This window comes from Phoenix dactylifera, unplaced genomic scaffold (genome assembly GCF_009389715.1).
Source record: "Phoenix dactylifera cultivar Barhee BC4 unplaced genomic scaffold, palm_55x_up_171113_PBpolish2nd_filt_p 002270F, whole genome shotgun sequence".
Classification (NCBI taxonomy): domain Eukaryota; kingdom Viridiplantae; phylum Streptophyta; class Magnoliopsida; order Arecales; family Arecaceae; genus Phoenix; species Phoenix dactylifera.
In genome coordinates, this window is record NW_024069522.1 from 16474 (window position 1) to 28914 (window position 12441).

The 12441-nt window shown below is 37.7% G+C and overlaps 1 protein-coding gene across 1 annotated transcript; it reads left to right on the forward strand.

Annotated features, from left to right (window-relative positions):
* The first annotated feature begins 3986 nt into the window (after positions 1-3986).
* Positions 3987-12221, forward strand: LOC120109491 (membrane-bound O-acyltransferase GUP1-like). The gene is given in 11 exon segments (XM_039123243.1): positions 3987-4028; positions 4167-4229; positions 4496-4568; positions 4571-4604; positions 4699-4791; positions 4923-5004; positions 9198-9275; positions 11182-11257; positions 11335-11384; positions 11467-11561; positions 11677-12221. Coding segments are annotated over 10 exon segments (633 nt in total). The 3' UTR covers positions 11509-11561; positions 11677-12221.
* Positions 12222-12441: the final 220 nt, after the last annotated feature.

Below are 12441 nucleotides of genomic sequence, written 5' to 3' on the forward strand. Positions count from 1 at the left end.
TAATTTCTATGATATCAGAGTTTGATGCAAACTGTGCAGGGAATTAAAAATAGTAGTAAAGATGCAATTTTTTTTTTTCAAAAGAAAAATCCTAACTACTAAGGTAAAAATTAAATCTAAAATTATACTAATAACTCAGCCGTTCCCCGGCAACGGCGCCAAAAACTTGATGCAAAAATAAAACTGTTCTCCCAAGTGCAGGAGAATCGCACAAGTAATATAACTCGGGAGTCCGAGGTCGATTCCTCAGGGAACGAAATATGGATTATTAGCGTAATTTCAGATGTAATTTTTAGTTGATCTTTAGAAATTAAAAGCAGAGAATAATATGTGATTAAACAACGTTCAAGAATATAGAGATGGCTAGGGATCCGGAATCCTCCTTAACAATATTACTTTCAATAAATAAACTCGGCGATTCTTGATTAAGGATTAATATGATAAAATAGTTCTAATCATGGAGTATACAATCTTAGAACATGAATTCAACATCCAAGTATTTATCGTGCCGATTACGTCTACGATAAATCAAGCATCAAAACAATCCATGCATCAATATATATATAAACCATAAAAGATCTATCTTATAGATGAGTAAGCAAGAATCAAAATCATACCAATGGATATTAAACAATTAGAATACAAGTTTAGAGTATACTTGATGAAAGCAACATGCCAAGGGTTCATCCATCACCCTTTGCCAAAGGAATTAGGCTCTCATTACAAACATCACCTCTTCCCTATTTTTTTCTTTTTTTTCTTTTCGGAAACAGGGCATACCCTGTTTCCTTCTTCTCTTTTCTTTCCCCTGCCGCCGCCCAACTCCTCCCTTCAATCGCAGAGGCTCCTCTGTTTTCCCCATGAGAACCCCCCTCCCTCTCAGCCGACTACCTTTTATAATCAACTCTCTCCCTCCATGGATCTTCGGAATGCGCTGGAATCAATGCTTTAGAGGCAAACGGCTGGGTCTTGGGCGCGTGAGGCTGAGGCGTTGGAGGAGCTGATCTCGGCCGGATCCGGCGCTGAGAACGGACGCGATGGAGGAGGCGGAATGGCTGGGATGCTCGGGACTTGATACGGGAGCTGGGATCACGGGCTCGGGGCTGATCGCGGACTGCTAGGAGGTCGCCGAGATGCGGGTTGAGGCTTATGAACGGCTGGGAGGCGCTGATCGCTGTGGAGGAGCGCGATCTGGAGGACGCCCGGAAGGGAGCTGATCACGGACGGCTGGGAGGTTTCACGGGCTTGGGCGGATGCTTGGGAGGTGATCGCGGACGTGGACGTCGTGCGGATGCTGGGAATCCGGAAGCTTGGATGCGGGCGTTGATCGTTGGTGAGGTGGAATCTGGGAGAATCGCCAAAGACGCTGGCTCACGGATGCAGGGGATGAAACTCGGACTCGCGGAGGGTTGAATTGCGAAGCTGGGATGAGCGAACGAACGGGATGTCTGGATGGCTGAAATATGGCATGCTCTCCACCGTGCCAAGCATCTGCTGATCATTCTCTAGGCCATAGGTTGATGATGTGTAGTTCTAGGATGATCTTTCCTTAGATGTTTCATTGCTCGTTCCCTCTGGATAGTCGCCAAGTGTTGCTCCAGTGTGATTAGGCTTGACTGCTATTTGTGGTTGTGGGCTTGATAAATGATAGGTTCGACCACGCCATAGTGAGATTGGGTGCGTACGTCTTGGGGCCATGCATCTTTCTGAACCCAATTGTACCAAATGTACATTTTATCTCTAGTTTATGATAACCTGCACCCCTCAAAAAAATATAATATTAATGCAACACTTTTATCATTATTTATTAGCAGTAATACTAATTTAAGTGATGTGTAAATCGCACTTTTGTGCTCTCATCAGGAAGGTTGAGGCCGGCCTCCACGGCCAGCTGGCGGAGGCTGGGGAGTTGCCACACGGAGGAGGGAGCTGCGGAAGAGGGGCTTGCTTCGGCCTCCTGTTTCGTTTGAAATAGGGGTCGGAGGGACCCCTTTTATTTTTGAAGATTTTAAGTGAAAGTCGGCAAACATATGCCGACTTCACTTATTTTTTTTTTAAATCTTCAAACATAAAAGGGGCCCTTTCGGCCCCTATGTTGAGCGAAACAGGGGACCAAAGGAAGCCCTTCTTCCACGACTTTCCGACAACTCTTCGGCCTCTACCTCCTCTGCGAGGCTGCTCTCCGACCCTTCGCCTCCACGTGGCGGCTCTCCAGCCCTTCGGCCCTCCGCTAGCCTCCTCCTTCTCTCTTTCTTTTCCTCTCTTGTTCTCTCTCTCTCCGGCTTCTTCTACTGTGTCGGTACGGCCTAGCACGGCACAACGCAGGCCTGTACCGATTTGTCTCGCCAGGCAACCGGTATGGTGCGCGGTACCAGTTCCGCCGACCCTGTGCCTAAGCCTTATGAAACCTCAAGTTAGGAATCATATACTATCAATTCAATACGGCTCAACTAATATCATTCTGCTTTGACAAGAACATGCACAAGTACATGTGCGGGACATCGGTTTTGTCTTAAATTGGATCTTACCGATTTTATTGTTACTGTACTATTCTATTCTAAAATTGATACTGGCCCATTTCTAGTATTTAAACCCTTGTGTCAGGCTCTCATAAATCGAGTGACTGAATTATTTTTTTGGAACAGTTTGAGCAGTATTCAAATTACATTCCGGCTCATTCTTGGCTTGAGTACAATTTGAACAATGCTTCAGCATGGTTTGGCTTGCTTGAGCTTGGTTCTTATACACCTGTAATCCTGCAAGAGTTAGTTTTGTCATTTTCAAATAATTGGATATTGAGAAAAATAATCTGGTAAAAAAATAACAATTTTATTCTATTTTCTACTTTTTAACAATTTTTTTTAAAATAAACATTTTTGACATATTGTTATTTTTTTGGTGTGGTATTCTAAGTTGATTTTGTGGCTCACTTTGGTTATTACGTACTTGATATATCATGATTTTGGTTTTTGTAAAAAGTGCTTCAGTTATGCGGTATTCTATGTACCAGGATTATCTTAATACCAATATATATCAACTGTTTTATGTGTTATGCTGCTTCAAATTGTTTTATGTGTTTAATGCTTCCGTGCTCTGAATTTAGAATTGTCCTGTTCCTGTTCTTATCTTGTAACTACATGCAAGCTGTGCATTCTATGCTCCTGCATGACAACATAGTCCAGTCTAGATAAAAGCATCATTTGACAATTGTTACATATATTTATTCAGATTTTTTAATGAATGAGTTATATTTTTAACTGTTTTATTTTCACAAATATGAACAGTTAATAGTTATGTGTTAAGTTGTATAACTCTTGTTCTCTCCTTCTGTCACATTCTGCACTGGCTTTTTCTCTTTGGTGAACCAACTTAATTCATTCTTCAACTGTCATTAAGCTTTTCAAGTCTATTATTGTTATCAAATAAGATAAAAAGCAATACTTCTTTAAATTATTTTAGGTCTCATGCAATAGCAGATAGAAAATAAAATCATATTCTGTGCTATATTTTCTTTTAAAGAAATACAGAGGGGATGATGCCACCTGGCTTCAAACATTCCTCTCCTAAGTGGAGAAGGATGCCAGCCAACTGAACTGAGGCTGATAAGCATTACTTCCACTAGATTTTAGATTAATAGTAATTCTACTCTATTTAATTCTTAATTTTTCTTGTTGGTTATAATTTTTACCTATCAAAGAAATGCTTAATGGATATTGCATGTTGTAGAACATAATAATTATGGATACAAAGATCAAATGTCCTGCAAACTTATGCATGTTTTTCTTCATGTAACATGTTCATATTAATATCAATTGCGAAAGAAAGATGTCTTTTACTATTATTATCATAAAACATGCTTCATTGCATAACTGTCTTCTCCTTCAGCTCAATAGTAGAATCCCTTGGGAGCTCTCTAAATTTAGCCTTCTAATAACAAGCAATTGTGCAATTTAGTTTTTAGTTACCAATGGTGTGAGCGTGTGAGGATGGATTTGGGTGCAGGTTATGCAATTGATGATACTGATAGAGTTTATCCATTTCCATTAAATATTGCATTTAGATTATTTTTATGCATCCATAGGTGAGTTTTGGTATATCTGCTGCATTTTATTTTAACTAGCATATATCTATGACAATTGATTACTTATAACATTATCTTGTGACAGGTCCTTAATTTTATGTGGTTAAAGTTCTTTCTTATTTGGCGCTATTTTAGGTTCTGGTCGCTGGTAATCTTACTGAACCTGAATACCACTTTCTTGATATACTTTTTAAGCTCTTCTGTCCCTCCTAACTCATACTATAGACGATTGAGGTTTTTTTTATGCTATTAACATTTTGTGTTGTCAGCAACTATTGAATAATGTTGTGTGACGTCATTCTTAGCCGTCTGCTCTGATTTACTCTTTTTTTTCCAATTTCCTGTATTCTATTTGACATGAGTACACTTGATTTTGCTGATTCTGAAGCTGATTGAATAAGTATTGATTTGCAGATAGGAGGTATTGAGACTCCTGAGAATATGCCTAAGTGTATCAACAACTGTTATAATTTAGAGGGCTTCTGGAAAACTGGCATGCCTCGTTCAACAAATGGCTTGTCAGGTTGTATTCAGCGTTTCTTTTTAGTTAATATACTAATTTGTGTTTTGATTATTTTCAAAAATCAGGGATTACTAATAGTAAATTATCATTATAGGTACATGTACATTCCACTTGGTGGTTCTCAGAGAAAGCTACTTAATGTGTGGGTCATTTTCACATTTGTGGCAATATGGCATGATCTTGAATGGTATTTCTTTCCCTAAACATATGTTTTTAGTCTCCCCTATTATTAACATTTTACTGAAGTATGAGTCTATAAGAAAGTTATCCTTCAAATCATATGATAGTTTGTTTGATGGTTTTGTTGCTCTGTAACAGGAAACTTCTTTCATGGGCATGGCTAACATGTTTATTTTTTATTCCGGAAATATTAGTCAAATCATCAGTTAATGCCTTTCAGGTATGATCTCTTGCATTGTCTACGTTGATGAATCTCACAAGTCCCTTGTTCGGTAGGATATCATATTAGTCATATCAATAGATTTTTTCCACAATTGAGCACATTTACTTCTCTAGAATTAAAAGATAAATATCTCATGGACATTTCTCTAATTCTGATAATCTGTGTGTTCATTCCCATGTGCACTATTGTGCTTATATATAGTACCTTTAAGCTTACAGGGTGACAAGGATGAATGCAATCCATCCATGTTAGTTGTCTTGTTGTAACTCAACTTTGAGATCCCAAGACAACGGGCATGTCACTATTTTAATGGACAATGATCATTTAAAACTGTAAGGTGATCTACCTACACGACCAAGGAGTATGTCTTCTAGACTCTTCTAGTCTTTGCAAGAGTCTCCCTCTCCATCCCTCCCCATCTCTCTCTCTTTCCTCTCTTTCCTTCTCCCTCTCCTCCTGCCTCGCCAGTTTCTTGATTCGGAGGTCGGAACTATCCCGGTCGGCCTCCGATATGGCTCGATACGCTTCGAATCAGACGATTCGGGATGGTACCGTCGACCTTGCTGGATGGAGCAAGATGACAACTTCTAATGTACATAGTTTTGTTCATTTCTAAGGCTTAAATCTTAGTGATAGGAAACCTTCACCTAAGGTAATGTATCCACTTCAGAAACTCTCCGAAAACTTGAACTGGGACCTATTGCTTAAGTGCTTCTTTACTTCAAGTGTTTTTAAAATATCCACATTCCTATACCCCCACTTGTACCTACTCATGCACTTGCTCCCAATGCTGGCATCTAAGGCTTGTAATGTTGCATGGCTCAGACATTTGGGCAATAAAGATAGTTCATAAAAATAAGTCAAGTTAGGTAGAAGTGAAAATGTTAAGATGGATGTGTGATAAAACTAGAAATTAGTGTATTCAAGTAATTGTAGGAATTGCATAAATTAAGGACTTCAATAAGTAATTAGAATGTTAATAAGGAATTGCATAAAAGTGATGGAAAATCGATTGTGACTATATGGGCACTATAACAAAGTTCTGCGAGGGCTTCAATAAGGAGAATTACTTGCCAGCAATTGCTAGCTTAGTTGGTTAGCACCTCTCCCCTAAGGGCTTGCCCTTGGAGGAGGTCTAGGGTTCAAATCCTGGGTTTACTCAAAAAAAGCGAGGTGCCTTAATTTATGTTAAAGGTTGTGGGAAAAGAAGGAAAAGACCTAATGTTACTTGGATGCTAGAATAACATTAGATTGGTGCTAAAATAGGAGTATGGTGAATGAGGACTGACAAAGCTAGAAAAAGGATGCAAGGTTTGTTGTACCATACCGAACTGGACCGTATAGGGTATACCGTACCATACCAGTTTGGTATCGATATATGTACGGCGGTGTACTGACACTCAATATGCTGAGCCGGTTTCATACCATACTATACCAATACATTGATAGTGTGGCACCGACACGGAGCCCGATACCATGACGACACCTTGTATGTATATATATGTGTGCGTGTGTGTGAATGTTTGTCAGTGTATAATATTAGCACACATGAAAATCCTGGCCGATATTTTACAATAAAAATCATGTCCTTGCCTCACATGTCACCTTGATTTTTGGATGTTCTACGGTATTTTGTCTTGTAAGTTGGGGAGCTATTGCTTGCGATGTAAGATTTAATTTTAGATGAGAATTGTAATGATAGAAGTTAATTTATTAGGACAATTATTCAAATAGAATTATGGTAGCCAAGGTTTGCCGTATCCGCCTGAACTGGGTGGCATGATACGCGGTATGGAGAGTACCGTACCATACCGATTTGGTTTCGGTACTCGATATGGGAGGCGTACTGATACTCGGTACGCTGAAAAGATTCTGTATTGTACCATATCGATACAATGCTAGGATGGCACTAGTATGAGGTTCGGTACTGAGACGGCTAACCTTGATGGTAATACGTGCTAGTTTGCATAGAAATTATTGGTTATGATAAATGATTATAGCAATTGAATCTCATGATGGATTAAGTAGGATTCTTTTGCCAAATTTTAGAGTAAAAGAAGGGAAACTGGGAGACTAGAGGGAACAAAGAACTAGGTTAAGCTGTGATAAAGACAAAAGGGACAACCCACCATTATTTCATTCCAAAGGTTGTCGTACCGGTTGGTATCGTACTATACCGGACGCACTATTTCGATACCGAATTGGTATACAGTCTCGTACTGTACCGATATTCGGTACGCCTTGCCATCTCGTACCATACTGCGTACCGACACGATAGTAGGATGGTACCGGTATGGGATCTGGTATCGAGACAACGAACCTTGTTTCATTCAAAAATTGATAATAAAGATTCTTGGGAATTAGTCTCTCCTATTGATGTAGGATAGCCTGGGGAAAAGGAGAAATTAAAGGTTGAAAGGACATCAGATGCTAGGACTAACCTATTGGTGAATGAAATTTCTTTTTATATTTGAGTTGTTAATGAAGGTGAAGTGCATTACAATTTTCCTATATGGAAAGTATGGACAATGATTAAATTTAACTTGTGGGTTGAGGATCTATGGTTAAACCCAAAACAAAAGAAAGAAGAGGTGCAAAATTTTATCAAAGAGAGTAAAATAAGATCCGCTCACTCTAGGGTGGTCTCACACCATGATCGAGACAAACACACGAATGACGATAGTGAAACAAGAAAAGTTATGAATTCCTACACTTCGAAGGGTCTCACAGCTGGCCTTATATCTTATGAGGGAATACTCAAATAAAAAGAAGAAAAATACTTCTGTTGATCAACATAACATCATCATTATCACAAGAGATAGGGCAGCACTATTTATAGATGACCTAAAAGTGGTGTATGATCAAAATGCTCGTCTATGTATAATCTAGTTACAAAGTTAACCATTACTTCAACCCCAAGTGACATGTTGATCAAGTAAATATGAAATAAACTAGCCATTACGTTATGCTCCAGTAGATAACTTGATTCTTCATTAAAATAAAAGAAATATTGGAAAATTAAATAAATCAAACAGTGACTCGAAAACTCAAAATGACTCAATCAACTAACTAAAACCTGATTGATTCAGCTGAAGCCTTTGATTGTCTTTAAATGCGCTCAGTCCACGAGTCCCCACTCTGCAGCCTCGAACTTCAGCAGCTACATCACCTACACACAGAAGCCAATTTACTTACATTTTAAAAATAGCAGATGACAGATCTAATTTAACTACTCAAGTTTTCTTAACAAAAAGACAGCCTAAATTATTCCTAATACCTCATAAACCTAATCTGACTCTATATCCAGACACTGAGCTATATTAGGCACTGATAAACTTGCCTGATCTCATAACTAGATAGTTGTAGAACTTGAGTTTAACTATCCAATTAGTATCATACTTTTTTGGGTAATATTGCAGCGATTCAGGATACCTTAAATTTTCAGAAAATACATTAAGGCTGTCTGTAGGTTTCAACATAATGTCATCTTTTTCTAAAATTAAAGTTTTTGAAATTCTGAGGGCTTCGAACTGAAGATTTTTCAAAAGGTCTTTTTGGTCTTTAGAGAAAGAAAGTCTAAGAATGGAAAAACTGTGAGATGATAATAGAAGAAAAGTGTGAAATTTGAAGATTCTAATTGAACTAGATATATATAATTTCATGATTTTAGGACTTCTGCAAAATTTTTTGCACATGCTCTGGGCAGTATAAAATCCATAACGTGTAAATTAAGAGAACATACAAAATCATTAACTATCGTGGTTGTATAATGGATCCGAAAGCACTTGAAGGGTAATAGACTGAAAACATGAAGCTGGGAACAAATTATAAACCTAATTTTTGTCTAAACTCTCGATTACAATAATTTCATTATATGGCATCAACTTGCTTGCCTCAAATATTGCTTGATTTTACCTCTATAGATGGCCAGTGTGCACCTAGACCTGGCAACCTGCTTTGCATCCTTAGCTTGCAGGAAACATATCATAATTTGAGGCTAGTGTTTACCATTTAGTTGCCTAGTTTTCTGATGTATAACATGACAGTGCTTGCGTCATATTGGGCAATATTCAGTTTACTGCCGACTAAATATATTTAAAGTTAGTTCTTTTTTTCATTCGATTTGATGGTTAACTAAATACCATTGCCAGATTTATGGTGAATGCTTGATAAACTTTTGCTCTGATCAGGTAAACAGTGCTTCTGGAATGTTCATACATCGTGAACTTAGTGCCATTGCTGGTGCAGTAACAATTACATGCCTAATGGTATGTTTCCTTTTCATAATGGAGACTTCCTTCATATGGTTTCTTGTTTTAGGCCACATGAATGCAACATCATTTCTTTTCCAGGTCTGCTTAGTGTTTCCATATGACCTTTACCATTATCTAACCTGGTTTTGCTATAAACTACTTATGGAACTTAGCACACATGTAGCCAACCTACAGAAGCAACATGATCAAGCAGAGGTGTCATCAAAGTTTGAAAAATTTCCAGACTGCAATACTTGTCACCCTGTATCTTGACCCTATTTTGATATGGGTTACCATCTGTGCTGGCAAACCATGAGCAGATATGAGAGCATACCGATGTACATGCCATACCAATGCATGACCCGTACCACCTCTGCTGCTGCATTTCAGACCTCAGGGGCCATGTAGATATACCTTTAAGCTTTCATACTCTAAAAGGAATGCCCTGCTTTAATTTGTTTGATCGGTTTGCTCATGTTTGTCAATATCTAATGTATTTATGTTTTTCCTTCTATCCTACTCTAAATTTGAATTCATAGTGTGCTATATACGGTTCCATGTGGTAAATAAAAGAAGCTAAAGAGAGCCAAGCCATACTTGAGCTCTGTTCATATTAAAATTGAGGCCAAGCTCAAGCTCTGCTAAATTAAACTCAAGCCAGGCTTATGCACTGCTAAGTAAATTCTGGGTGGAACCTGCGCTGTTCAAAAGCAGTGGAAGGGAATGATCATAGCCTTAGTGCTGCGAAAGCTTTGGTATATACGTTAATCACTGTTGTTAGATCTAGACATACTGTTGAAATGGTTCACTAGCAAGTAAACATTGTAACACTTGGATCAGAAAACTGATGGCTGATAACACACCCCATTCTTATTGTAATTTGTGCTAGTGTGTAGTATGTGAAAATTAAAAAAAATGCTTATAAATAATAACTAAGATAATATATAATATACGTATTTAATAATGGGTCAAACATGAGGAAGTGTAGAAAATATCAATTCATTTATCTTCCTTAAATTCAACCATCAAACCTGGCTGTTTTAATCAGGCAAGTCCTTAGTGAGCTAATCACAAGTTCTTCATACAGAGCTTGCTCATTCAACAGCTTTTTCCATTTGCTTGTTTAAACGGAAAAGGATGAGAGAAATTTATCTGCAGTTACCCCCTTCAAATTATTTAGAACTGTGGATAAAGAACATGCATGTACAAAAATTCAAACAATTCCATTTAAACTGTTTCGATAATTGAAATTGGGTGGTCTTACCAAAGAAAAGTAAGATCTGGAATTCCTACAGCAAATTTGATTAATTCGTCCTTGCATATTGAGCATATCTAACATGTTATGCTTAAATCTCTGCAATATCAATTGAACATCGACATGCTTTGTATCTGGCCACAACAATCATTTTGCTTTACTGATAGAAGCCCTTTTACTGGATTAGTGCCAACTGAAGAGCTTCATATGCTTCACCTTTGCAAACTAATCAATCTTATTGCATATTCTCTTCAGAACTTCATACCATATAACCTTTCCATGAGACAGCTTCGACTCTGTTCTCATGTTTCTATTTAATGGATTTAGAGTGGGGAGGGAAGAGAAAAGAGAGCGGGTGGGGATTATGTAGAAAATGTATCCCTGAGTTTATTGCGACTGATCTACATCTTCTTTCAAGAAGCAATATATCAACCTGTTGTTGATTTTATCAGTTGTATAGTCAGCAACTGAGGTTTCTTTGTAAGATAAGCTGGAAATTCCTCAAATGTCTGTAACCAACCTTTTTTTTTTTTCTGCATGTTTTATGAAGGTATATGATTATGTAGTGTTTAAAGGGAAAAGAAAAGCCTTTAAGATGCTATATTTAATATGTTCCTTGGTAAATCTCAGGTACATCGGTACTAACAATCCCCTGTTGAACAACAGGTTGCAAATCTTATTGGTTATGTTATAGGACCATCAGGCATAAATTGGTTGATTTCACGATTTCTTCAAAAGGATGGTATGTTAACTGCACATCAGTTTTCTCCAGCTCAACATGCATTTACCTACCAGAGCTATGCTTTTAATGATGTACAGGGTTGCCTGTTCTAGCTGTCTTGTTTGTATCATTTTATGTCGCAACCAAGGTATTTGTTTGTCTATCTTGTTCATCATCAAGATCAGTGTAATACTTCGTCTTTCGACTTTCTAAGTATAATATTTTTCCAGCTTATGTTTCACATTCGTGATGTGGAAAAAAACTGTCAGTGATAGGATTTGTTTGGGGCTGATACTTTTTCAACTGGTACTCCTGCTAATGTCAGGTACACATCTTGGACCAATTAATAGCTTAAAGTAGATTTTTTTCTAAATGGCGTATAGGCAAAATATAGATGACTGATTTGTGGCCCTCGGTTCTTTGTTGATTGGGAACTTGAGAGATATGGGAACAAGAGACTCTGCTTGCTTCCTGCTGATGCAGGTAAATTACAGTTAAACTACACAGCCTTTCTTCTTCTATTGTGGCAATTGAAGATTGGAATAGACAGTTTTTTTTTAGCAATTCACTTACTGGTTCAATTCTAGAATCTGAAAATTGCAGATATCTTTGTTAGTCAAGCTGCGGGATCAAACCTGGTCGCTGATCTAACAGCCTTGACCATCTGTTGCTAGAAAGTGTTTGCTTTAAGGGACCTTTAAAAAGTATGATGAGATAGCTGTATCACCATGACCTGATTTACTGAAGTCATTTATAATGCAATTCTACTTACAAATACTCCCAAACATGATGCATCTAGATCTTCGCACAAAGCAAGCAAGCCACTCTGGTTCAAATTTGTATTTACCTTTCTTTTGACAAGCAATTTGTATTGACAATCTTACTAGCTCCTCTAACTGCTAATCCCTGTAAGAATTGTGGTAGAATTGCCTGCTTTTGATTTCATTTTCGATACTAATGTAGATCATAGAAAATTTATTTGACACCTGAAGTTTTTCTCAGGCTAAATGTATCATTCTTATGATACTTACATTAGTCCCAGCAGTTTTTTCTACTTAAAAATCTGTACAATTTTAGGGGTGGTCGCTTAATTACTATTCTAAACCATATAATTTAAGTTTCTATGACGACTTATCAATCCATTAAAGCTAACATTGTCAGGTGAAAGAATATGGGGTCAATGTGGGGTTTTAGATGAATTGAAG